Below are 27238 nucleotides of genomic sequence, written 5' to 3' on the forward strand. Positions count from 1 at the left end.
ATGCTGGCTCCATGGGTGGAGGGTGGCTTTCCCTTATTTCCTGCCAGTGTGGTGCTACTGCCTTGGACTTCAAATGGTTGTGGTTTTCATTCAGGGGCGCTTTGATATGCAGCACTTGGAGCAGAGCTTTAGTGGCTGGAAGGTTTTATTTACAACCTGTCAGAGGAAATCGCAGTGGGGAGAGCTGCTGGATGGGTAGGACATGGGGGAAGGGTGAATTAAGGAGCAGCATGGAGTGGAGAGGATTTGACAGACAGAGGCTTTCTGGAGACAGAAATTGTACTTTTATCCTCAGGTAATGTGAAAACTGTAGTCTTGTGGTGTCCATACATACATGCTGTTACTTTCAGTTCAGACCATTTCTTGGGCATGATTTGACTATGGCAGTGTTTATATTCCGTAATGTTTTTGCAAAACAGTGATGGTAATTAAAGTTACCACTGACACAACCCAACTTCCTACCCCAGTGTAACCCTTGGGTTCAGAAAAAAACATTAAGAAATCTTGTTGAGAACTGGTTTTCCTTGCCTGAATAGGCATGTGGCTGCTTGGGAGAGTTAACAAAACAGAAAATTATTAAATACAGCCTATGAAATTGGGTGTTGTTCAAATGAACATGGAGTAATTTCTTGTTTATCAATGGAGTCTCTTTGTCTGTTGAAAGATAAAATTGGGAAGGGGAGAGGGACAGTGGTTCTCCCCACACACTGCCTGTGATTTTCTTTTTAAAGCGTAGCTTGGTTGGAACAGATCTGTGACAGGTTCTTATAGTCATGATTTTTCAAAAAACACGTGTTTGGTTTCTCTCAGAGCGTGCATCCTTGCCTGTCTCACACATGGATTTAGATACAGGAATATCTTTTTTATCAGGAGCTGTGTTTCTCCTGGGTGCTGCACTCACCAAAGTGCCGCTGGCTGGGTGGGAGGCAGCAGTTTGTATTTGTAATACCGTAAGTGACATACTGAAGGAAAATTCCTGCCACTATGTAACACTTACGAGTCAAAGCCAGATGCCAGATGGATTTGGTTTTGTTTTTTTTTTTTTTAACCCCACTGTCCCTTGCACAAGCAGAAAGCTTTTCAGAGGAAGAACAACCCCCAGGTCCTGTTCTGGAGTTCAGTCATTGTATCTGAACAGAATTAATCTTCTGCCCTAAGATCACATATTCTCATGGGATTTTGATGGCTCCTTTTCCCCCAAACCATTTCCAGCCTTCTCTGGTGTGTTCAAAATGCTAGCAATTTTCTTTAAAAGTCTAATCCTTCTGTTAAGTGCCTGCCCTCTCTGTTGTTAGGAGTGAAAGGCAGGCTGGGTGGAGGGTGTACTGTACCTGGGAATTTCATGTCTGTCACGAAGATTCCTCACACGCTTTTGAGTGAAAGAGCATGGGGGTCAGGATTTTAAAAGAAATGAGCTATTGAGTTTCAGTGCTTACAAGTGATTATGCAGTTTTATTGCATGACTGAAGTGTGTGGCATTTCTGTTGCTGACAGGGAAGGCCGCTCTAATGCTCAGATTAAAGGAGATTACCAAAGAATCGGAGATGTTATGCTAAAGAACATTCAGAGTATGAAGGTAGGAATGATCCTATAACTATTAAGCTTTGACGTGGATTAACATTAGCATGCTTTTCATTTTCATATGGTGTTGCCTCTTGTGCTTGTTTTTGCCAGTTGTAACCAAGGCTTATGCTATGAAAGTTTCCTTTGATGATGTAGAAAGCATTGGGTGGGTTTCCCTGGGATTTCAGAATTGCAAGCTGATTTTAAGTTCTCCAGCCCCTTTCCTTCACTCTCCTAATACAGAAGCAGCAAACACAAAAGTTCGGGAATATTTCATTTCCAGTTCTTTTTTCCTTCAAATAAGAAGGGAAAGCATTGGAATTTGTGTGGCTGAAGAGACCGTTCAAATGCTGAATGTGCCTTTTTCATGCAAATATTCATGTTAACATGTTGCAGGATCAGTGACCATAAACTGGATATTGATTTGACTTGGGAAAGTTATATTTGTGCACTACGGTGCCAAGTTAGGTAAAAGGTTTTTGAATCATGAGAATAATTGCCTCTGATCCCTTTAAAACTAGAAGTAAAAATACATACATTAACCATAAATCTAGGTGTAATGTTCAGCAGACTTTGCAACTGTTCTTGGCCTGGCCAGAGCATTATTCTTGATGCTCTGTGTTACTGAGAAAACAGTGTGGAATGCAGGCACGGGAGCCTGTGAAAAGCCTATGGACTCGTACAGTATGGATGCAAGCTCACCTTACTGTAATGTATCTACACATCCAGGTCGGTGTGGGGCAAAACATGGCACTTCACCTTCAGCATGCAGATCTGAGGGATTTTGAAACTCTCCAATAAATCTTTCCTTGGGGATGGCCACTTGGACGTTCTGCAGTTAGTAAATGGAGCAGCCTTGAGTCCTTGGCTGGAGGAAAGGGCAATTTAATCATTACAGCTCTCCTGAGATGTTCACTAGGACTCGGTTTATCTTTCAGAAGGACAGAGAGAGATGCAGGAAAGTGAAGTGACGCACGGGCGATTAAACAGCAGATCAGAAAAAGGGAACACAGAAATCTCGATTTACCATCCCCAGCACAGACAGCCTTGTCACCAATAAGGCAGCCTTACTCTCTATGCAGTGTACTTAGCCAGGAACTACTTTTCCCCTCAAGCTGTAATTCAGATGCATTGGAAGAAATGTAGAGGGGATTTTTCTACCTCCATCCCTGCACTCAAGAAGTATTCATCTCTTCACAAACCGTTTTTAGAATACCAGAGAGCTTCTGACAGACTCTGTCTCTGCTCTTGATATCCTGCAACATTAAATTGTCTGTCCTTTGCTGTCTGCAGGTCCTTCTGGGGCACTAGTCTAAAGGCAGTGTATAGTCCTCACTGTAACTTAGACCTGGCAGTGTGCTTTCATCTTTCCCATTTTCCCTTTCCCATTAGAGGGAAGATCTCTTTGCTTTGAGATCCACTACCACTGATCAGCTGATATGTAGAGGAAAGAGTCAAAAGCTAGTTCAACCTAAAAGAACTGCACAAGAAACAATAAAGTTAGATAAAACTGTATTTATTTACCATGAGACACGTTAAAAGATCTGCAAACTGACACTGCTTGTTTAACTAACATAGGAAAGAAGTTAAGAGCAAGTAATTAATGGGCAGCCTCTGTAGAAGCCCAGAGGGTCTGCTGTGTCTTTTTCTGAGTTACAGACTTGTAAAATGAATATGCAGTGTGTGGAGGAAGTGGCTTGGCTGTAGGGAAGGTATGTTTCTGGTAAACATGTCACAAATCACAGGAGAGAGAGTGTTGACTGGAAATGTGTCAAAAAGCACAAAATTCACATTAAGCCAGAATGTCTTCTCAAGTCCATTCAATTTATGCATTCAGTTTCATTTTGCTGCTGCTTAGTATTCTACCATATACTGGAAAACTTTAGTTGGCTGCTCAGAGAAGCTCTGTACATCTTGAAGAACCAGTTCACTTTTCACAAAACACAATTAATTCCCTGTAGAAATTGTTTTTAAAAATACTGTGGAATTGTTTTAAGGGGGAGTTGTGAATATCTGTGATGCTGAGACCTAAATGGAGTTACGTATTTCATGCAAACCTCATTCATTGCTGGTGTGCAGCTCCCTTGCTGGCAGTGGGATTATTTAGAAACAGCACTAAGGAGAAGAGGACGTAGTCCAAGGATGAAGAGCTTGTAGCATACCCATTTCTGTCATGCAACACCTCTGTTTTTGTGTTTGTTCCATTTCCCAGGCGATGCAACTTCTCGTTAATAAGAGGAGAGCAGAAGCTAGAAGTCCATTTGCCTGCATCTCAGTTCCCCAAAACCACCTAAGGGAACTGGGGCATCTAAATCCCTTTGTCCTTTTAGAAAATCCCATTCACGTTTTTTTGCTGTCTCCATTGCACTTACTTGCATGAGCTGTGTTCATGTCATCTCCTTGCCTTTGGATTTCTCACTGATAAGAGACTTAGTTTTGTTGAATCATGTACTTTTGTTTTCCTGGGAATGCAGAGGGGGTGGGGGGGTCTGCTTCAAATGAGTAATGCTTTTTTCTCCTTGGCAAGTGAATATCAGAGCCATTGTGTTGTACAGTGATTTTGTTTGCAAAATCCCTACTGCTGTGCTAGTTGGATGTGTTATTGGATTAGGTATGGGCTGAGTCATGTCTCTCAGTGATTGTTAAGAGAGAGCCTCCTCTTTTCTTTGATGCATAAAAGCAACTGACAGTTCACCTGCGAAAGCACAATGAGATTTTAATGGAGCTGGAGAATGGGATCAAGAACTCTCGCAAGCTGGAGACGTTTTGCAGAGATTTTGAACTCCAGAAAGTCTGCTACTTGCCTCTCAATACCTTCCTCCTCAGACCTTTACACAGGCTTATGCACTACAAGCAGATAATGGAGAGGCTTTGCAAGCACTACCCTCCAAGCCACATAGACTTCAGGGATTCAAGAGGTAAGTAAGAGAAAAGACATCAGTTCTTGGAGCTGGGGAATGGCATCCAAATCCATTAGAGGCGTACGGCTGGAGAAAAAGATTTTTTTTTTTTTAAGCCTACATCAAAAGAGGATTGAGTTGCAAAATCCAGCCCTCAGAACACCATAAACAGTACGATTAAGGTTGCTCTTCTATACACATTATGCCACAGTCTGGGCAGGTACTTGGAACAGAATTCTGCTGGGGGTTATTAAACATACAGAAATGAGAGCAGGTTCAGGAAGTCTCTTGAACTGAAAACAGTTGGGAGGTTGGGAGGGAGCACAGGGAATATACCATATGTGCTTGTGTTGTTCCTAGCTTTCCCTAGAGATCCTCTAATAACACAAAATACTAGCCCAGGTGAACCTTTGGTCTGACCCAGTAGGGCTGTTGTTATTATGTCTAACTGTTATTTGTCTTTTTTTTCAAGACATACAATTTGCTCTGTTACCATTTCCGTGTTTCAGGAGCTCAAAGCAGCCAGCATGGGTTGGTTTTGGGTTTGGGGTTGGTTTTTTTTTTTTTTTTCAAACATGAAGAAATTGCTCTCCTGTAGCCTGAACTCGCTGCCTGCCATTTCTTTCTGATGGTTTGCTCTCCTTCCTCCTCGCCCCCGTCCTCCACACCTCTTGTAAGCTTTGTGTGGTTAAGGATAACTCCGTTATCTGGACAGCATTGGTGAAGATCTGTGGAAGAGCTTGGGCAGGGAGCAGCGCTCAGCACGACTGCTCCCAGGCATAAGGTGTGAGCTGAGCTCCCTCAGATTCTGTGGGATGAGACCCACAGCAGGCAGTGCCCAGAATGCAGAGCCAACCTGACCTGTGGCAATAGGAAGTGCCACAGAGACCTGTGACACTGGAGTGCTGTGTGACACAGGTGTTGGCCCAAATGTCGCTGCTGCCTGAATGATCTCAAACAAGGCAGCAAGTAGTGCCTGCATTTTTTTCAGCCAAGGCTAGAGGATGAGGATGATGTGTCCATTCTCCTCTCCCCAGAGAGAGTAGCAGTCTGATTCCTCCTCCACTTTTGTAAAGGATACGAACATGAGATTCACAGGTGAAAATAAGAGAACATGAGAAGGACAGTGTGACTTAGAGACCCCATCACTCTGGGATCAGTCTCTCACGAAGGTGTTTACAGATTCTTCTTAAAGGTCATAGTCTACAGGAAGCAAAAAAAAAAGTGAATTGATTCCCAGCAGAGAGCATAGGTCTCCCACTAGCAGGTGGATGAACTGAGCAATGATGTAAGAAGGAGAATGGAACCGCTGTTACTGTTCATGTGGCTGTGGTTTTTTAACACAAATGGCTGTAACTGCTCTTCTGGCACTGAAGTCAGCCTGAGTCTTTGGCCCATTCAGAGACTGCCCACCCATCCAGGTGTATCAAGGCTGGTGCTCCCATACATGATGGCACAGGCAGTGTCTTTGGAGAGAATGGAGTAGAGCTGTGAGGTGGCTCAGTGATGTGCAGCCATTTGGTTGTTCTCGAGGATGGGACTGAGGACAGACCCCAAGATGTTTGCCATCTGAAATGATACAATAAGTGACACTGTCATTTCCTGCTGTTTTCAAATAGGAACCTGACCCAGTGTGCTGCAAGCAGGGAGGAAAATGCTTTTTTTTCAAGCATAAAGAGCATCCCTAGATTGATCAGAGTTGTAGGAATTTAAGTCCTTTATGAAAACTCATTCACTGGTGCTCTGGATTGACCCTACTGTACTTAAAAAGTTCCTGTGGCTAAAAGAGAGCAAACTTTTGGTTTAGGAAAATAGACTGTCTCTTCATCACAACACTCCACCCCTTCCACGGTGTAAGATGATGTTCAGAGTTTGTGTGGGTTTTAGTCTGCCTGAGTAGCTTTATGCTCTCCAGAAGAGTAGCACAAGGAGGTTCCTGAGCTGGGTACTGCCGACAAAAGCTGTATTTCTTTTTGAACATTCTTGTAAATTTTTAATAAGCACTTTATGGATTTGTCCATCTAGCTGCTTTGGCTGAGATTTCTGAAATGGTGGCTCAGCTCCACGGTAATATGATAAAGATGGAGAATTTCCAGAAGCTGCATGAACTGAAGAAAGACTTGATAGGCATGGACAATCTGGTGATCCCAGGAAGGGTAAGTAACAGAGTTGGGATCAAGATTTGATACAATTTCAAGTCATTAGCTATGTTTTAAAAACCTGTTTATTAGGGGCAGGTGTGAAATTGCCTTTCCTCAAACAAACCTTTTTCTGTCACTAAAAACTGTCAGATGTAAACATAATAATGCCAAATGTCATGGTTTAACCCCAGCCAGCAGCCAAGACCCACACAGCTGCTTGCTCACTGCCCCAACAACAGGACCAGGGAGAGAATCAGAAGGGTAAAAGCAAGAGCACTCGTGGGTTGAGATAAGGACAGTTTAATAGGGAACGCAGAAGCCACACACACAAGCAAAGCAAAACAAGGAGTTCATTCACTGCTTCCCATGGGCAGGCAGGTGTTCAGCCACCTCCCGGAGAGCAGGGCCCCATCACGTGTAATGGGGAGTTGAAATGTCATCACTCCAAATGTCTCCCTCCTCCTTCTTCTTTCCTCCACTTTACATACTGAGCATGATGTCATCTGGTCTGGAATATCCCTTTGGTCAGTTGGGGTCACCTGTCCTGGCTGTGTCTCCTCCCAACCTCCCATGCACCTCCAACTTCCTCACCAGCGTGGCAGTAGGAAAAGCAGAAAAGGCCTTGGCTCTGTGTAAGCCCAGCTCAGCAGTAACAAAAACATCTCTTTATTATCAACCCTGTGTTCAGCTACTTGTGCCCAGCACAAATCCAAGACACAGCCCCATAGCAGCCATGGTGAAGAAACTAACTCTACCCCCAGCTGAAACCAGCACACCATAGAAAACAGCACCTTTAAAGCAGGAAAGGCAATCCTCTTTATTACCTTTTTACTGATTCTTTAAGCTCTGTCTTTTGTATAGATTTGGACAGTTTTAGGAAATTTCAAATATCTTTTACAACAGAGGCAATAAAAATGGAGTATTTATCACAGCATTCAGAACTTGAGCAGTTGCACATTTTATGCTGCCCTTATTTTCTTTTCCCAGCCCTCGATGCTCGAGCTTGACAGATTAAAGACAAGTAAGGTTATTTGTGCTGGGGTACCTTCAGCCCTTTCACCATGCCTTGCTTTGAAACTCATGGCCCTGGGGAGGAGCAGTCTCTTCAGTCTACATGTAACATTAGGCAATAATTTTTGAGACAGTGTTGCCTTAAATAAACACTTTTAATTCTGGTATAAGAATACCAACATCTCTTTTTTACTTACCATGCTTTTTTAAAAGCGAAGGCTCATTTCAGAAGAAATGAGCCACTGTGTAATATTTGTAGCCTTTTTTATTTTCCTAGGCAAATGTATCTGTGTGTGCAAACTTGACAGTTGTCTGTTGCTGAAGTAGTTTCCTCCCCATCCCCTTGACTTTTGTGTGTAATACCCAAAACCAGAACGTGCAGCCAGGTTTGAAGTTGATGTGCCATTGGGAAGGCAGTGCTGAGCACAGGTATTTCTGGATTTGTGGCTGTTCTCCACTCCCTCCCTTTACATCTTCCCTGTCTCCAAGCAGCTGCCACAGCTCATGTTTCTTTCTAGTGATCCACAGACTGTTCACATCCTTGGCAAGTCCCTCGGGACATTTCACAGCCTGTGCATCTCTCTGTCACATGAAATTAAATGCTGTCATTGGGTGTTTCTGCTACCCTCGTCTATTTAAAGTCTGAGCAGTCTTCCTGTCCTAGGAAGTTCAAGGAAAAGGCAGATGGGGGGGCAGAAGTTGTTCGCCTGCCAAGGCAAGAAGCATTGGCCACCACGCTCTGGCACATGCCCAGGGTGTTGCTGCTTCCAGCCCTTTGGCTGCTCTTCTGGCTCTGACTCAAATCCCTGCCCTTGTGCAGGCAGGGCTGGGAGGCAAATGCCACTGTAACCCCATCCTCTTCAGGTTGTCCCAGAGTGGGGTGTCTGCTGCTGCCAAGCTGGTTCCTGTGCTGGACATGAAAACCTCTCGTGGCTGGTTGTACGGGCAGGTGGCAGTGACCTGCAGCTCTGGAGTGGTCACCACCACTGGCTGTGGTGGTGTTGAGCCTGTCAGGGACTATCAGGTGGTACCACATGGTACTAATTGTGATTAATATTCCTTGGAGGCCAACAACAGCTTCCAGTGGCCTCTCTGGTAGCATGAGCCTACTGTGGTATAGGGATAACCTCCTCTAGCCACGTTTCCACCCTTTAGCCCGTAGGCAGTGCAGGTGGGGGCACTGGACACACCACAGCAAGCCTAAGGTGTTCAGATTGGTTCTCTGAACAGGTTAATCTTAGCCAGCTTATTCCTAAATGCAGGTGATTTAGGTGCTTTATACAGGAGTAGAATGACCTTAGAAAGACTGTAGTAAATAAATATAAACCTCTTAGCAGAAGTTGGAGGGAGAAAAATTATATGAAAAATGGTATTTTCGTGGATTTCAGAGAAATATAAGGGTGAGTTACTACATAGTTCACAGTAAGCCCAGGAAATCCAGCTTTATGAAAGTATCAGATGTGCTACTTTTCCTCTATTTCCATCCCTAAACATTCTTAAACACTATGGTCTGAATTAATGTGCTGTATTATATGACATGGATGGTGCTGGGATAACCCACACTGCCAGACAAATGTCTTTCTTTGTCTGCTGCTCATGGTGATGTTGAGTTGTGTAGCTGGTGTAACATTGCAGTGAATGAGGGCAATGTATGCCACATGCACCACAGAAGATTACCAGTGGCTAACCAAGGACATATATATCATTAGTTTTTATGTCATTTGTGCTGTGAAAAATACTCATTTAAAACTGACAAAAGAGGGAGCTGTCTGAAGGAATTAATGTCAGGTAAAGACAATTTTGCTTAGCTGAATTTTCTTAAAATGAATGAAAGGAGTTTATCCTAAAGACAGTTACAAATGGAATTATCCTGTAAATTAGATTTCTAACATATTTAATAAAATTAAAAGTCTTGGTAACTGATAGTCAAGTCATTTGTATGACCAAGTAGTCATATTTCTCTTTACATACTTTAAAAAAATCATCATTTTTGCAGGAGATACATTTTTGTTTTGTGTTTGTTTCCCACAGGAGTTTATTAGACTGGGCAGTCTTAGTAAATTGTCTGGAAAAGGTTTACAGCAACGGATGTTCTTTCTGGTAAGCAAGAAGACAATTTTTCTTTATACAGTGAAATGTAACTCTAAGCATCTACTAGACATAACTGTTAGACTTGAATTTTGAATTACAGTAAGTATTTTTAGACAGCCTTATTTAAATTAACAAAGTACATCACCCGTGCAGCTGGTTGTTAAGAACCTAGATTTCTGTTCAAATCCAATATTCTCTTTGTAACTGCTTCTTACAAAGATAAAACTATTTTTCATATGACAATGTGAATATAATAATAAAATAATACCTCCTTGCACCTTGTTTTAAATAAGAGCAGAGTCATTGCAAAATGAAAAGTGGCACCAGGGATAGTGATTGTATTCAGGAAAGAAGATAAAGAGTGACTCCTGGTGATATGAACAATAATTCTCACAATGCTCTCAGAACACATTACGGAACCAAATTTTTCCATAAACCCTTCAGTTTCAGCATGAGTGCCCGGCATGTTGATGGACCTGCCTGTACTTGGAGATACATTTTGTGGCTTCTGAACTAGAAAAGTTTGTCTCCTCCCACCACTTTCACGTGACAGTGATCCCACTCTGTCTCTGATCCACAGGAGTCCACTGAATAGTTCCTCCTCTCTTTTCTTCCTACCCAGCTGATTTGCTGCCAAGCTCCCCATCTTACTGCTGCTGTGCACTTGGTGCTGGGGCCCTGGGATGCCCAGCAGAGTGCACAGATTTTTTTAGTGCACAAAACACTGAAGAGTCAGGGCACTGTGGCAGAAAAATGCTTTCTTGGCTTCTTGTGTGCAAAAGGTGAAGGCAGTGGCTGTGTAGAAAAGCTTGTGAGTGTGGTAGTTTTTACAAGGTGTTTGACATTTAATCTTTCAAATGGGCCAAAGATATAACCCAATAAGTCTACCTGGCTAGGATTATCCTCTGCCTTTAAAGGCACTGAAGAGGAAACCTAATGAATACAGTGCATATTTTCTTGCATACCAACAGATACTAGATGATGCCTTGGTATTATACCTGTATAAAACATTAAAAATCTGAGACTAGACTCTCAAGTCAGTTGCTCGCACTGCCAAAGAAGTCTTTTATCTGTCTTAAGCGCCAGAATCTATTTGGAGGTAAAATCCCAGGTCAGTACTGTGGGATTCCACATACATGTGAATCATTGGCAAAATTAAATCCCCCTCTAGCGGCTGATCCACAAAGCTTTGTGAATTACTGCTGCTGCACTGTAGAGGTCTGTGGTGAGAGCTCTGTTTCACACCACAGACTGTGATTTTCTTAATGCAGCCATCTGGTTTGAGAAAAATACCCTTTGACTCAGGTAGCCCAGTGAAAATACTCTGTTTATTTTATGGCAGCAAAATGCAGGCGGTCATTTGACATGCTTCAGACAACTGTTGTTACCTGCAGAAAGCTCTACGAATTGAGATTCTCAGTCTTGGTATTTTTAGCTTAAACCATCTACCTTAGAACAGGTCTCCCAGCTTCCTTCTGAATAGGGGGAGTAAAAGACAGCCACTCTGTTTATAAGGGCTGAGTTGGACACACCTCTTGGGCACGTTTTCTTATCTTTTCACTCAAAGCAGGAGTAAATATTGGTGAAACATACACCTTCTGTAGCTTCAAAGTGCAGCAGAGTGTGAAATGTACCACTCTGTTTCACTGCTGTTGAGGCTTGATAGTTCTGACCCAGAGATCACAAAGGGAGTATTAGAAGGCATTGGAAAATACCCAGTGGAAAATTATGGAGACATACCTAAAACTAGCTGGAAAGGAAGGCAGGGAAGATAACATTAGGTGGTGGAATGTCACAGAAGCTATTATTTTGGATTCATGCATTAGGATTGCCATATAAATACTCAGCTTTCCTGTATTCACCATTCTGATTTTTCTTTCACATACATACATGCCAACCAACATCATTCTAATGATGCTTATTCTTGCTTTTTAGTTCAATGATATCTTGTTGTACACAAGTAGAGGACTGACAGCATCCAACCAGTTTAAAGTCCATGGGCATCTTCCACTGTATGGCATGACAGTAAGTATTGTGAGAACTTAAGGGATTCGTGCTTAAGTGGCCATTTGTGGTCCCACCTTAATTGCTTGATGCATTTCTGCTGGGCTGAAAACAGCAGCAGCGGGTGGTGTTCTCCGATTCCGTCTTGGGTTCGGCATCTGTTCCTGCAGCCTTCTGCACAGAGGTGATCACATAGCAAAAGTGAGGGGGAAAAGGCATTTTTGAGGGCTGCTTCCTCACAATGCAAACTTCCCTGGAGATGGGTTCTTGAATTTTTTTCAACCATTAATTTGACCATGATTCTTACAAGTAATTCATCACCAATTCACTATAGACACACAAGACAAGTAAACAGTAGCGACAATCTAATTTGTATAAAAAAGCATTTCCTAATGTTTCCATTTCTGTATCTTAGAGCCAAAGTAGTGGGAATCTGGCAGCAAAATGTCATTTGGAGCTCTTATTGCAATTCTTCTGGAAAACAGCCAGTTCAAGCCAACAGCACCTATTTACCTCTTTTTGCATTGTTTCAAAAATATTTTTGCTGATTTCAAAACACTTTCATTCCCTCCATTACTTTCAATGGAACTTCTCACTGGTTTGTATCTATTCTATACGGTTGTCCTGAGAATTGAGTTCAGTAGTCACTACCACAGTAACTGATTTTTTCTAAACACTTGCAAGGTTTCAAGTTTTATCTAGTGTTTCAAGGCATCTGCTCAGTTCTTGATGGCCATTTGGCCTGGACTTGCTCTGGACTTGCTCACAACAGAACTCTGCTATGCTGCAGTTTCCAGAGCACTCCCAGCCCTTTAACACATCCTTTTGTACAATAAATCACTCTTCTGATAAAAATACTTTCTTTGACACAAGGCAGACAAAGCCATGCTTTTGGTTTAAGAGGTTATTGCAGAACTTACTATTCTTCCAGCACGCAAGGCACTGTTTTTTTCCTCAATACCTAGCTCAAATTTGTTTGTGAGCATTTCTCCTAGTTTTCTTTTCCCCAATGGTAAGAGCTCAATTCAGTTCACTGTTTCACCTTAATAAATATGTGCTTCCTGCAATCTGACTGCATTTGGCCTTTTATCTCTCAGATGGAAGAAAGTGAGGAGGAATGGGGAGTTCCTCACTGTCTAACACTACGAGGTCAACACCAGTCCATCGTTGTTGCTGCAAGGTAATTCACTGGAGACAAAGTCCACATGTGCATTGTATTTCTCTGCAGCTATCACAGTGGGACAGAGAGGCATCATTTTGTTTGTATTTGCTCCTAAAACAATCTCCTCAAAGATATATTCTTTTGTGAAAGCCACTTGTTAAGAAAAAAGTGGATGGGACATAATAGAGGTACAATTGTGCAAGCTGGAACCAAAACTAAGCTATCAGGAAAAAAAAGTAGCATCTTGTGTCTGAATTTATTTATTTCAGAAGTAAGCTTGGCTTGTGTCTATTTCTTAGAGTTTGCTTTCAGCCTGTATGAAAGTGAATAAAACCTGAATTTTCATTGTTAGTACCCGTGCTGAAATGGACAAATGGACTGAGGACATCCAGATGGCAATAGACCTGGCAGAGAAAAGCAGTGGCCCTGCCCCAGAGTTACTGGCAAGCAGCCCACCTGATAATAGTAAGTAAATGCCAGAGAATAAGGTTTATTCACTTTTGTCAATATGATTGGTGGTTGCTTCTAAGCAAAGTGGTGAAAACTGCTGGCCATAGGTCAAACTGATACATTGAAAGTGGATTTATATACATATATATGTATAGATATATTGATATATGTGCCATTTTAATTTTCTTGTTGATGTTAGCAGAAAGTTTCATTGAATAGAGAAGTGACTTAAGCATAATGATTCCAGGAACTATTTAACACGATTTGGGCAGTGCCTGTCCTTGGAAGGTATTAAAAACACCAACAAAGCATGGTAGTTAGTCTTTAATTCTAACATTTGCAGAAACACATAAAATAATTTTATAAAATATAATAATCAATTTAAAGTCTGCACAAAATTATTTCTAAAATGGTGTTTTAAAATTAGTTCACAATACTGTGGACAGAATGGATTGTTTAATTTTTCCAATTATATATGTTGTTGCATAGAGGAAGAAAGATGCTTTTTCCCTGCATTTCATAGAGTCTCCTGATGAAACTACTGTAGACCAGGAATCTGAGGACGACCTCAGTGCATCCCGCACCTCACTCGAACGTCAGTCACCACACCGTGGCAACACTACGGTGCACGTCTGCTGGCACAGAAATACCAGTGTTTCAATGATCGACTTTAGTGTTGCTGTGGAGGTATCTGCCTCAGAACGACCTGAACTGCAGCTCCAGGCTCGCTTTTGAATGACAATTTCCTTTTTGCTCCTCCTTAACAAGTGCACTGTTCCCTCGTCTCCTTCTGGGGAAGTTTCAGGCACGCTTATTAAACTGCCTCCCTTATCCTCAAATGCTGGCATAAACCGTCACTCAAGAAGCACGTATCTGCTCCTGTCGTGCACCTCTGTACCGTTAGAGCAGTAATTTTCATAGAAGCAACTGTCCAGAAAAAAAGCTGATGCCCTTTAAAATGTAAAGCAGTTCAAACTGTCTTAATGCTTTCAGTTACAGAGGCATTAAGTCATTGCTCGAGCGGAAAGGATATTGTCTTTAGCTGCTGCAGCCAGAGTTTTAATTATGTGTATTACTAACTTATTTCTTTACCTAGCCATCTTTTCTGGAACCTTGTCTCATTGCTCAGTCTCATCTGCTTTTTCTTTATTTGCATTTTCCACCTCAAAACAAACCCCGTTTTTTACCCCTCTGATCACAGCTAAGCCAATTTGATCCACAATTGTTAATTCTGTATGCAACAGCCGAGGTGCAGACATTGTCTTTTCAAAGATTGAAACTACCTAGCTCAGTGTAGGTTTTACAATGAGGTGGTAAGCCTGCTGTGGTGTTCTTCCTTCACCCAAGAGAGTCCAAGGAGCTCTGCGTACTTTATCACAGCCCTCATCAAATGGAAATTTATGCTCTATGAAAATGGAAAAAGGAATCTTAAAGCTGAGTGGATTTGCACTCAAGTGGCAGCCCTCAGACATCAGGCCACCATTGCTCTAGAGAAGATGCACTGATGCAGAACATAGTGATGCAAGGAAAAACATATTCACAGGTTGTGTAACTGCCTCTGTTTTTAAACAGGAGGTGAGTTTGTTGCTGAAATATGACAAGATTATTCTGTACTAAAAAATGCTGACTGTAGAGCCTCATTTCAATTCCACATAGGTGGGATTTTCTGCTCTTTATGCCCTTTATACCCTATATCCTGCAAGGGAGGAATAGTTCAGCACAGGACAAGGTCTCGTATTTTTCCCTAAAGCAGAGGGCTTATTACAAATAGATATAAAACTTACACCAGTGACTCATTCTAATGATTAAAACATTCAGTTAGGCAAATCTAACTAAGTCTGAGATCAGTGCTCATTGTTGCTCATTTTTGTTCCTTCCCTGTGCCTCAAATGAACACAAAGCAGCGAAGACCAAGCACACCCTGGAGCCATGCGTTGTTCTGTGAAAACATCTTCAGCTCCACTGCTGCTCCATGCGTGGCAGGTCCCACTCATGCTCACGTCATTCTGTCGGTGACTCTCACTTCAGCATTGTCGTTTATTTTCTTTGTGTCTCTCCCTCCTTTCTGTCTCTCTCGTGGTAGAAGATCCTCTCTCTGTCAGTGACTGTTCCTCCCTACCTGCTGGACTGATCAGTGATCAGCGGCCTGTTTCCATTTCATATGTCTGCTGGTACCGAATGCAAAGCCTGTCCTTTTATGATATCCTCCAGAGTAATGAGGTAACAGAAAATTAAGGAGTACACCTGTGACTTAGAGCAAGGAGGCAGTAGGCCAGAAATCAGAGAATAGGATGATTTAAAGGAAAGGCTTTAATGCATATCCAAGGCTGGTGAAAACAGAACTTTTTTAAGACTCCTTCATTTGTAGTAGCTACACCAGGACCCCCAGATTTTGACTATTAAGCTTTACAGATTAAGTTATTAGCTTCTGTATTAGATAAAGAGAATGATGTAAACAGCTGTTGTGATCGAGGCAGGAGCCCTCACAGTCAACAAGGAATGGGAAGTCATTAATAATTCACTGAGAACTCCTGTTCATTTGCAAGGAACAATGATGGTCTGCTTTCCATCTTCACTATGTGAAGAGCAGTTTCTTCAACCAGCCATTAAATACATGTACTTGGTTATGGCTTTCTCCTCCTTTTTGTTAAACTATCCAAAATCCAGCTAAAAATAAGGTTAACAGTCCTTGTTTTTGAAATCTTTGAAAAGTACCATGTGAGCTCTCTGGTTACAGAGACCACAGTCTCTATGTGCAATTCTAAAGTATGTCATAATTTTCCTTTACATCACAAATTCATGTCAGACTTTCTGTTTCCATTCTATTCACGTATCATTCTAAAAGAACAGAGTAGGATTAACAAGACTGAAATGTAGTAATATATTGCTGAAAGCCACCTCCATGGATAAAATGATTAGTGTAGTAGCATTGAGTTTTCAGAAGTACCCAGCTGCAAACAAAAAAATACATTACATAAAGTACTACTCAGCAGTAGAAAAATGCAGAAGAAAAGTACGTCCATTCAATTGAAGCATTTTCATGTACAACCAGGTCACATAAAACCAGATAAAAGCAAATTATTTTTCTTACAATAATTAAGCTTCAGGTACTTTTCACTGTTTTACTTGGCTGCTTTTGATCTGTTTCAGAACCAGCTGTCTGGAAATCTCCTAAGAAAATTCAAAAACAGCAATGGGTGGCAGAAGCTATGGGTGGTGTTCACCAACTTCTGCATGTTCTTCTATAAATCGCACCAGGTAACCAACTGGGCAAGTGTGAGTGGCTGGAGAAGACAGTATGAGGTTCTTTTCCGAAGAGGGACAGCTCCACACACAGCCTTCACTGCCACTGGCACACAGAGCAGGGCACACTCTGCTCTTGGGTCAGTTCTTTCCTGAAGCTTTCAACAGTCACAGTACAGATCATTCTTGAAAGCACAGCAGAGCTCACCACTGCTCAGAAGCTGCGGTGCAAGTTTAAACCAGGCTTTTCTCTTGCACACATTCTAAGATCATTACAATTAAAAACTTAAAAATGACTTAAAAATTTTGTTTACCATTGCTGACACTTAAGCCAAACAAGAGAGAACAGCAGTCACTGATTTAGTCCACCTGAGCAAACATCTGGGATTTCTGTCTAGAATCTGCTGGACTTTTGCATCTGTTTGAGCAGGGCATAAGCACAAAGTAACTTGAGTTGCTACATTGTGCTTTCATGTTATAGAAATCCTTAATGATTAAAGGAGGAATTGGAGGATATTCTACACGTAAGAGGGATGAAGAAATCATTTGCCATACAGTAAAAGGACTTTAGCAGTGAACCTGCCAGGTGGCCAGCACACCTCTAAAGGAGTAGGTGTTTGCAAGGCAAGGATGAACCTGTGTGGTGCCCTGCCAGTGGCAAATGATGGAGCCTTATGTTCATCAGTTTGAAAGTAGTGAAACTCCAAGATATCAGCCAGCTTTCCTTCAAGGGAGTACTGATAGGATCAGCCTGCAGCAGATCCTTATGCGAAGGGTCTATAATGATGACCAACTGAAAGTACCAGACAATTAATTTTATTGCAATTGTATAAATCTGTTATTTTTCTGCACGTGTAGAAATGCAGTGACCTTTAAATGAGTGTGTAGCTGCCTTCCATTTACTTACGTGCTCTCTTTACTTAAGGGCATTTGATCTCACAGCACTTTCCATCATATCTTTTCAGGACAATCATCCTTTAGCCAGCCTTCCTTTATTGGGCTATTCACTTACCCTTCCTTCTGAATCTGAAAACATTCACAAAGATTATGTGTTCAAGCTGCATTTCAAATCCCATGTGTACTACTTCAGGGCTGAAAGTGAATACACCTTTGAAAGGTAAGTTTGTTTTCTTTTAGAGAAATTTTTTGTTAAATTCCAGGAGCATTCTTCCAAAGGTGAGTAGATGCAAAGTTTAATAAATTGGTTCAGTAATACACGCACATGGTTCAGCACAACTGGAGAAAGAACCTTTAAAATTATAAAAGAAATTTTAAACCTGATACCGCTAAAATCAAATGATTGGTTTTGATGATATGGAAGCAGTAATAGTAATTACTGCAAAACCTGGAATTATCCAATCAAAATTGATCAGGCTGGCTGTATGGGGAGCTCCATATCTCAGACTTCAGGAAGCATGTGAACAGATCACAGGACATCTCAGTAGCTCTTCAGAATAGCTTTGCTTCCTCTAGTACAACTTCATGGAAAATCCACACCTGAAATAAAATACCAGTTTTTATAGAAGCAGCTGTTCCTACTACATATTTATGCCACTTCACCATGTAATTTTTACACTTCCCACTGAACATCAGATACATGGAGAGCTGGGGAAAAGGCACTACTCCTCCTAATTTGTGGTTTGTGATTGTTCATATATGGAACTAATTTAGTCCTTTTATATGAGGCATGAGCATGTCAAAAATCATGACATCTTCGTCAAAGAAAGCTATTCTTAACTTTTAGCCATGTCAGTCTAAAACTATAAACGAGGCCGATTGTGGGAAAGTGGTGATAAAATAAAACCACACAATGCCTTTATCAGTTCTAGGAAAAAGAAGTAGAAATTGCAGCTAAAGTACATTTTTTTGCTCTTAAATTAAGAATGGTTGATCTTTTTTTGCAATTGCTCATTGCTTGGACAACTCAGAAAAAAGATATTTGGTGTCTGCAGAGCAAGTAAAACTACTACTAACTTCATGAGTTTTGGGTCCCATACCTGCTGTCTGTTCTCTCTAAACCTCCTTACAGTCATGGCAATTGTGTGGATCCCCTTGACTTCAGATAGACTTAGGGGTGAAGTAGGAAGATGCTCCCACAGGCACTGAAAATCAAACTGTACAACCAATAGCACAGACCGTATCTGTCAAGAAATCCTCCCCTGGGAACTGACCTTTCTTTTGTTTGTGCCTCTCCTCGTGCCTCCTCACAGATGGATGGAAGTGATCCGAAGTGCCACCAGCTCTGCCTCACGCCCTCGAGCTCTGAGTCACAAAGAGCCTCACGCCTATTGACAGCTAAACAAGCCGTTGTGTTGATTGTCCAGCAGCTGCTGATTTTCTAGAGGACATTTGAAACTCTTTTTCTCCCTCCAAGTTTAAGAAAACTTACACTTTGGTAAAAGAAGAGAATAAGTATGGTTTTGCAGAATCTTTCACAATTCCTCAGCAAAACTATTTAAGTTCTCCGTATATACAAACTAGCTTACCATCATCCCAGTGGCTGCGGTTTGTTTCATGTCTTGTATTTTGTCATTCTGTGCTGTTTTTAGCTTGTGCCAGTATTAAAATATTGTCCTTATTAGAGTGCCAAATGCCAAAAGACAGTTTGTTGCCTCAAAGATTGCACCTAAAAAAACTCCCAGATGACTGAAATCTGAAAACTTTCTCCTCTGAGGCAAACACTGTTTTCTTCTCTTTTCATAAAAGTATATTATTTTTTTTTACCATGTTAATCTGTAGACTGCTGGGCTTTTAAATGTAGATGGATTTTCACAATATAGAATATAATTATATATACAGCAAGCAGTCTAACAGGAATGAGATAACTTTCAGATTTCATGCTTTTTTTCTCAGTCTTTCTACATTTAATCAGCAACAATTTACTAATTTTCTATGTTTAACAAGGAAACAGTTTACAGCTCATTCTCATTTCCCTTTGGGGTTACAAATCCATGTGGTATAAATAAAGTATAGGGTTCTTATCTAACCATTTTCTTGGTGCAAGTTGACCAAATTGTTCATCTGTTGGCTTTGAAAAGTGAGTACTACTTGGAAGACAAAAAATCTTTAAAATAATCCAGTGCAATATTATTTGGGCTGTTAATGTACTGTGAATGGTATGTACAAGAAGAAATTAAAGGCTGTGGTGACATTCTGCTGTTTGTTTTACGAACTTGAAAGAAAACCTGTATGCTACAAGAACCGCAGCTATTTGTGATTCATTTGTAACATTTTGGTAACTAAACTGCTCTAAGCTTTAGTACTGGGGGTACTACTGAAGCCTCAAGTTTTCATCCTGCTTGCTACACATCCCAAATTGACTTCCAGTTTATTGTTGGAATTTCAGTCTCTTCCTCTCTCTCCCGGGGCTCAGGCAGAGAGAGCGACTTACACAACCTGCAGCCGAATTACCTATTTTGTATGCCTGGCTTTAACAGCAGCTGGCACTCCATTTTGGATAAGCTGGTGGTGCACTGAGAAGGTTGGCAGCACTGTATCTACAGGGCTTAGATGCCTTTGCTCAAGTTTTAAGAAACACTGTTACCAGGGTGATGTAAAACTTCCATTAGCAGAAGTTTGATGTGCTGGTAACCCCCATCACCATTACATGCCTTGGAGGAAGCACAGTGCTAAGCAGAGGGGGCCTGAAGGTCAGTCTGGGAAACGAAGCTGGGAAGTTCGATCCCTGCTTTTTCTTCATCCAGCTCCTCGCTTTGTTAATGGCTTATCTGTGTGCAATGTGTAAAATGGCTTCTTACAGCTTTGCTCACAACAAAAGGGAATAAAATACCTCACAATACCATTGTACATATGCCTGTTTTGAGACAGTAAAGACTTCTTTCTATTACCCCCGACCTCAAATATACCTCCATCCAAGATGAGGATGGGTTCCTAACCCCTTAGGACATGCAGCAGTCCCCATGGCCAAATCCAAGCACACCTTGACAAAGGGAAACTCTTTTCAGAGCATTTCCTTCAGCTGCATGGAAACTTTCAGCCCCCTGGACAGGTAGCATTCTGCAGTTGCTCTTTTCCTCAGCTATTGCCCCTGGCTCTCCATACCAACGCAATAATCACACCTACCCTAGAGCATTGCCTCTGCCTAGGATGTGCTAAGGACAAACTTGGAAGCTAGGTAGGAAAATCTGAAGCCCATTTTCCCAGCTGCAGCGCCCACTGCCTTGTCCATTCCAAGCCTGTGACCCACCTCAGTATTAACAGAATTCCAGTGCTTCAGGACTGACCTGGACTGTGACCAATGATCTGTGTAGTGAGGAGAAGACGAAATAACACAGCATAAATGAACAACAACTCAGCTGCAGCCTTACTGGTCTGGAACAACAATGCTGAAAAAGCAACAGCACTTGATGTTGCTATGAAGTAAAAGGCTGCAGACCTGATCCCACCAAAAATTATTATTACTGAGTGGTCAAACAGTACCTGTAACACCTTAGGGCCCTGCCTCTTCCCTTTAGAATTGTTATCTCTAACAGTGAAAAGATTTTTTTAAATGGAATTATATTGAGGGCCATGCCCCTAATTCAGCCACAATTGAATTTTAATTTAGAACCCTGGGGCTTGTTGGATACAATCTTCATTAACTGTTATCTGCTGTAGTAGTTTACTCTGAACCATCAAAAGAAATCAAGTAACACCTTTTCTCAGCAAGCTGCATTTTCATACAAGGTGAATTTGGAAAATAAGGCAAAGACCAAGATACAGTGATATTTATCCTTAACAGCAGAGACCAAGCTAGGCTGTGGATGCAACTTTCAGAGTACCTACCTAATCACCATTTTTACCTTTTTGTATTATATTTTTCTTATAGAAAAGAAAGGTTTAAAGTAAGATTCTTTTTCTTCTCTACTAGTGCGATTTTTTAAATCCTTTTTTAAGATGGAACCACATGAACTGCTGTCCACTGTTAGCATTTTTGTCTATTCCCAGGATTAACCCAAAAATGAAGTGATGGTAAGAGAGTAAAGTCTACTGTCTTGGTTGTATCTTGGAACCAGGCAGAGTCCGCGTGTGAATAAAACTCAATGTACTAGAGCGCTGTAATATAGCACCACTTGTTTTTAACCCTGATTCACATCATATTGCTGCTTGTTCAGACAAGAACAGCCTGCAGAGAGGCAGGGTCACTCTGTGCCAGGTCAGGAGCCATCACTAAACATTCCTGTCTCAGCTGCAGGAAAACCTCAAACTGGGCACTCCAGGAGATGTACTGCTGGTGTTGTTATGACTCACCATGATAGTTGCCAGTTTCCAATAAGGAAGAAATAAAAACAAAACAGGGACTTTACTGCCATAGGAGGTTGCACCACAGGCAAAGGGATCAGAAACACCTGGACTCCTGTGGTTTTTTCAACAAGATTAAGCATCGCCACCATTTATCTGCTGTCTACTTTAACCTCTGTTGTGTTTGATAATATACCTCAAACCTACCTCTTTTCAGAACATTTTATTTAAACAACACTGACACCTTAATGCCTTTGTAAATTTAGCTGAAACCAGACAAAAATGACAGACTGAAAGACAAGTCAGCAGGTAGGGGAAAACCTGCTGTGATTTCAGAAATCTTGATAAAAGAGAGACAAAATCAGGTTTAACAGCCCACCATTCCATCAGCCAAGAACAAAACAGAGGATCAAGAAAGACCTGAAAAGTCCAATTTTGCCCATTCTTTCTTTCTATACAGGACCAATTACATGGTCTTCGCCCTCAAAAGCACAGTTACGTACATGCAGGCAGATGCACTCCAGTTGCTACACCACATGGACACTCCCTCTGCCCTGGGGGCACAGGAAAGCTGGTAGGGGACAAAATAGTGGGCAATGTGCCACACATACGGTTTTTAGCAGCAGAAAATAGTTATGAAGTACAACTACAGGCATACAGCTGTCACAGTTTGTCACCAGTTAAAGGTGCAATCCTTGGGGGGTGAGCAAATGTCATTTGTTGTGAGCATTTCATCAGTTTCACTGGGCTGGCAGGATGGAGACTACAAGGTGGGTTTTAAATCACTGCCATCTGCAAGTGCTACAGATTCTGAGATGACTACCATTAAAAACCAAACACTGATCGATAAACTTTCTGTATATCATTACTGACACGAGTGCAATAACTGCTCTAGGAGCCCACAAGAGCATCCCCTCCAGGGGAGGGGCTCTGAATCTCATCTCATGTCACTGACCACTCCTCACTGACCACTCAGGTGGCAACATTTCATGAAACTTTTCCTTCTTTATTTCTAGGTCACATAGTTTACAAGGAGATTTATAATGGTGTAGAGTGACAAAAGTAAAATTTAAATACACGGTTATAAACAGGCAGCAGCATTACAGAAAACAAGATACACACTTTCACGGTCCTCTGTAATCATGCGTTAAAGGTGGCAGGAAACCATTGTATACAATTTGTCTATGGCATATGCTCAGTGCAGTTACCAGCACATCTGTAAAACACAGTTAAAAGGAGCGAGCAGATTTGTGCTATACCTTCAGCTCCTCCCCAGCAGCTTACAAAAACGATTTGCAATTCTCCTGCTCCTTGCATTATACCTGTGCTTATCAGCACTCTGGATAATCTTCCAATTGTGACATTTTTGAAGGCAAAAATGCATTTCCTTCAAAGTCAGGTTACTGTAAAACTACAACTGGTACCATGCTGTTTAAAAAGTAATACAGAATGTCACATAAAGTAGTGAGAGCTAAACAAGACATTGCCCAAGTACATTAAGAGCACATTAAGAGGCAGATGATGGGATGACAGGGTACAAGAGGATGGGAACTCACACCAAGCAAGCTGCTTTGCAGTGAGGTGCCAACACACCCAGCCTCAGCTTCCCCCTCCACCTGCCCCTCCTGCACAGTGGGGCAGAACACCCCAGTGAGGACATTCTGCAAAAATCAGTTCCATCTTCTGTTCCCACAAGCTCACACACAATGATGGAGCTGCAAAGGAACCGTGGCACTGCGGAGTGAAGCTACTGCTTTGTTACTACACCAAAAGCATTCTGTGCACTAGCACGTCATCCTTCAGTAAACTGGTCAGCAACTACAAAGTGCAATTGCAGGGAAAATTAAGGTAAAAAAATAGATTACACATCTGAGAGTTACAAAAAAGCAAGCCTTCAGTTCAAATAACTGATTTTATTGTTTTTAAACAGTGAGTTTATTTACTGCCTAATCATGAAATCCCTGACAAATAAGCAGTTCTACTAATTTAAATGTTTGCATAAATAGGGATAGCTTGTCATTTAGTATAGTCAAGACTGAGTGAAGTACTACCTGCACAGAAAAATCATCAGTGCAACATCGTAACACAGACATGTTTTAAGCATGAAAAAACCTCTCAAAAATATCAATACACATCTTTTTCTCTGAGAAACTGAGGCGGTGCTTCTTTCAAATGAAGCTCCTCTTCTGTTACCAATATAGACCTGATTTTTAAAGCATCAATACTTTTCAATAGCAAATGATTGTACTTCTACATTCAAGATACAGCACACTTTTTTTTCAGTGAATCTCAGTTTAAGATAGTCTATATTTAAATAATCTGTATATTACATATAAAAATACACATCTCTACCATAAATGAGGTCTTGTCTCCTTCTAAATGCCCAAGCCTTTTGGCTACCTGCCCTCACCATAAGTCTTACTCATCTTAAGCTCTGACACATTCATCAGGCGAATTCTGCCACCATCTACTCAGAGAAGTATTTCCTCAACATACAGTCCCAGAACACAACTAAAATGCAACTCAAAACACATATATATAACTTTTCAAATGAGTGTTCAAAGAGTGTCGCTTAGAATTTAATTCAAGTTGCTGATTGAGAAATTCTTGACATTCAAGCCAGCAGCATAAATTCAACGTCCCCACTATGTCTCAGAGTTCTGTGCATCTCCAAGTAAGCTCACATTAATTTCCAGTCCTTACATTAACAGATGACTAGGGGATAGCTTACACTGATCAATTTATATTTCCAATGCAAACACACCTGTTGATTTCCATGTGCAGCCACAGCACACAGATCAGCTGAAGGCTGAATGTTCTCATATTGAGACATCAGCAGGTAAATTCCCCGTTGCACTACATTCTGATGTACATTTCACAAAAGCAGTGCTAAATTTGTTTCCTCAAGAGTGAACCTATCCATAACACTTAAGAGCACACTAAACAACATAATTAAAGATATTAATCAAAGTGGAGTTGTAAAACATTGCTCAAACTTTAGCATTGTTCAATTTACTTTAAATTCCTTAGCCATAAAGGAAACCTATTATCTCATAAGGCTGGCAAATGAGTAGTGCCCACAAGCATGGCCACAAGATGAACACACACCCACATTTCTTTCAACTGTTGTTTCAACCTGGGCAGAAGTATATTAGCTTTGTTAGCAAGACAGTGTCCTCTTACTGTTGAATTCTTAAATTAATAAATTAAGGCTATTAATATGCATAGACTGAGGGCTACCATGGTGATAGGAACTCCTGGAAGGAGACCTCACCAGCTTCCACAATGGTTAGTGTACCTGGGTTTCTTGAACCAAGCCAGGCAGATACGCCTATACTTTTAAATGTTAATCCTTTCTGTTCCAAAGCTCCTATCTATATATTTTTTTTCAAAGTAAATATATAAGTTACCTCACTGTCATGCAAAGCATAAAGTCATCTATTTCTTCATTAAAAGAAGGCAAATATGCTCTCTTAGCTACTGGAATAAGAAGTACCTGAATATAGTCTTGGTGAAACCAACCAAGGTAAACCTCAAAGTAATACTGCGGGGGAAAAAGAAAAAAAACTAAAAATGGCAGCTACCTAATCAACTGTGCATACAACTAATGAACTAATGTTACTATTTCCAAGATCTATAACACCTGAAGTCAGTTATCTAGAAGCCCTCACAGGAATAGTGGAAATTTCAAAATTCAGAATTTCAACAAGTAACTTTTCTCTGGGGAGGCAAGCAACAGGACCCAGCACACAGCACTCAGGCTGTTTTGCAGTCTCTCTGTCCAACATCTATCAATTTTGGGAAAGAGATGCACAGATCAAGGCAGCAAGACCAAATATTGAATCTATGAATAGTTTTTCTTTTATGCTGAAAGACATTTGTTTTAATGATAAAAATAGGCATGATAAATACTTGCCACTGTCTCAGAATCAACATCTTAAGGAGATATTTCAGAATAAATGAAGGGAATAAAGATTTGTGTGAGCATTCAAACATGTTCAGGTGAAAAAAAGACTCTGTCTGAATTTCACAAGCTTCACAAATATCTGTTACTAAAACTGAACAATTTCAGAATTTGCATTGGCACAATTTGAAACTGAAGATATGAAAGAACTCATTCTCTAGGAAAAACAATAATTTAAATTTAAAGCTTTGAGTGACCAGGTGTATGAAATTTAAAATAACTAGAAGTAGTACCATAAATAGAAAGTCACGCTCAGAATATAGATAAAAAGGAAGAAATGCTGGAGAAAAAGAATAAAATTGTGTCTGTGCTGAGGTACAAATAGAAGGCTCTATAATACAGGATTAACTCTTTCAATGGCAAATACTTCACGTACAAAAATCAAGCCAAGATTCACTTATCACATAATTCAAACTTTACATGTAATAAAGGCAAGGCAATACTCAGTTATGGCCTGTCAAATATTTACCCCACTAATGTTATCTACAAAAGCACTTTACCATTTTGTACACAGTGATTCCTTATGCACATTGAAAGGCTTTCTGTTAAAAAAGACATTATATACATATCTGTACACAATTCCAACAACCATGCGCCATCTCCCAGTGGAATTCTTAAAGCAAGATACCTGAGGTTTCTCAATATCTTCAATTTCTCTATCACAAACCTAAATATACATTTCAGATTTTACAAAAGGACACCTCCCTGGAATATGTGCATTATCATTTTAAAAAATTATAGCTTTAAGGAGCTGAAAAAGATTGCCTCCGTCCAAGAGACTTCATTTTCACTCTTGCACATTTAGGAATGTCCTCCCTCCCCAGGACTTTCCAGAGACAGAGGCAGAACAGCATTAGGTTGCACACCTTCAATGCGGACACCACGGGATCTCTGCTGTCTTAGGAAAGTCAGGAAGAGTATGTCAGTAGGATGAAGAACTTCCTCCAGCTAGTGAATATCTGAAGAGGAAAAGAAATAGTTACTGTGGCAACTTTTAGAAAGGCATTCTACAACAAGCAGCAATGAAGTTACTCCATTTTGTGCCGTTGAAGTTCCGGCCTTTTTCCTTGCACAATGGTACTCACCACTGCCACCACACTTTAAAGGAAGAGCCATGGAGCTGAACAACTCCTGAAATACACCCGTTAGAGTACCACTGCTTTCCTAACAGCAACAACCTGTGCTCATGTGTTACTGAGTAGCACATAATGATGGAAGTGACTCCAACTTTCCTGCTTCGTAAGTTTACATCAAACCTTTTCAACAGGAAAACTGTATTTCTTGATCTAAGCAGATTCTTAAAATCATCCAAAGAAATAAGCACACATTTTAATCACATTAAGTTTCCAGTAAACTTCAAACATCCAAGATCAAAACTGGAGGAGGAAGGATTCACTCACTATCTATTCTGATAGTCCCAATTATTAGGGCAGCTATTCTGAGGGTCCCAATTCATTCATTCAGACAA

The 27238-nt window shown here is 41.0% G+C and overlaps 2 protein-coding genes across 9 annotated transcripts in view; one reads left to right on the forward strand and one right to left on the reverse strand.

Moving 5' to 3' along the window:
- FARP1 (FERM, ARH/RhoGEF and pleckstrin domain protein 1) overlaps positions 1–20372 on the forward strand; it is a 205426-nt gene extending 185054 nt beyond the window's left edge. For 5 of the 6 annotated variants that reach the window (XM_032100082.1, XM_032100080.1, XM_032100078.1 and 2 more), the window contains 11 exons: positions 1495–1576; positions 4244–4481; positions 6489–6619; positions 9647–9715; positions 11642–11731; positions 12808–12890; positions 13225–13337; positions 13846–14009; positions 16473–16580; positions 17531–17682; positions 18776–20372. In XM_032100082.1, the coding sequence (XP_031955973.1) occupies positions 1495–1576; positions 4244–4481; positions 6489–6619; positions 9647–9715; positions 11642–11731; positions 12808–12890; positions 13225–13337; positions 13846–14009; positions 16473–16580; positions 17531–17682; positions 18776–18857 (1312 nt within the window). In that variant the 3' untranslated portion in view covers positions 18858–20372. Of the gene's footprint in view, positions 1–1494; positions 1577–4243; positions 4482–6488; positions 6620–9646; positions 9716–11641; positions 11732–12807; positions 12891–13224; positions 13338–13845; positions 14010–15405; positions 15543–16472; positions 16581–17530; positions 17683–18775 lie in introns of all 6 variants that reach the window. The other variant, XM_032100083.1, reaches the window with a different exon arrangement.
- Positions 20373–22791: 2419 nt separating this feature from the next.
- The window catches only part of STK24 (serine/threonine kinase 24), a 54922-nt gene continuing 50475 nt past the window's right edge, over positions 22792–27238 (reverse strand). For all 3 annotated transcript variants that reach the window (XM_032100085.1, XM_032100086.1, XM_032100087.1), the window contains one exon: positions 22792–26729. In XM_032100085.1, the coding sequence (XP_031955976.1) occupies positions 26693–26729 (37 nt within the window). In that variant the 3' untranslated portion in view covers positions 22792–26692. The remainder of the gene's footprint in view (positions 26730–27238) is intronic.

The sequence above is a fragment of the Corvus moneduloides genome, chromosome 2 (assembly GCF_009650955.1).
Source record: "Corvus moneduloides isolate bCorMon1 chromosome 2, bCorMon1.pri, whole genome shotgun sequence".
Classification (NCBI taxonomy): domain Eukaryota; kingdom Metazoa; phylum Chordata; class Aves; order Passeriformes; family Corvidae; genus Corvus; species Corvus moneduloides.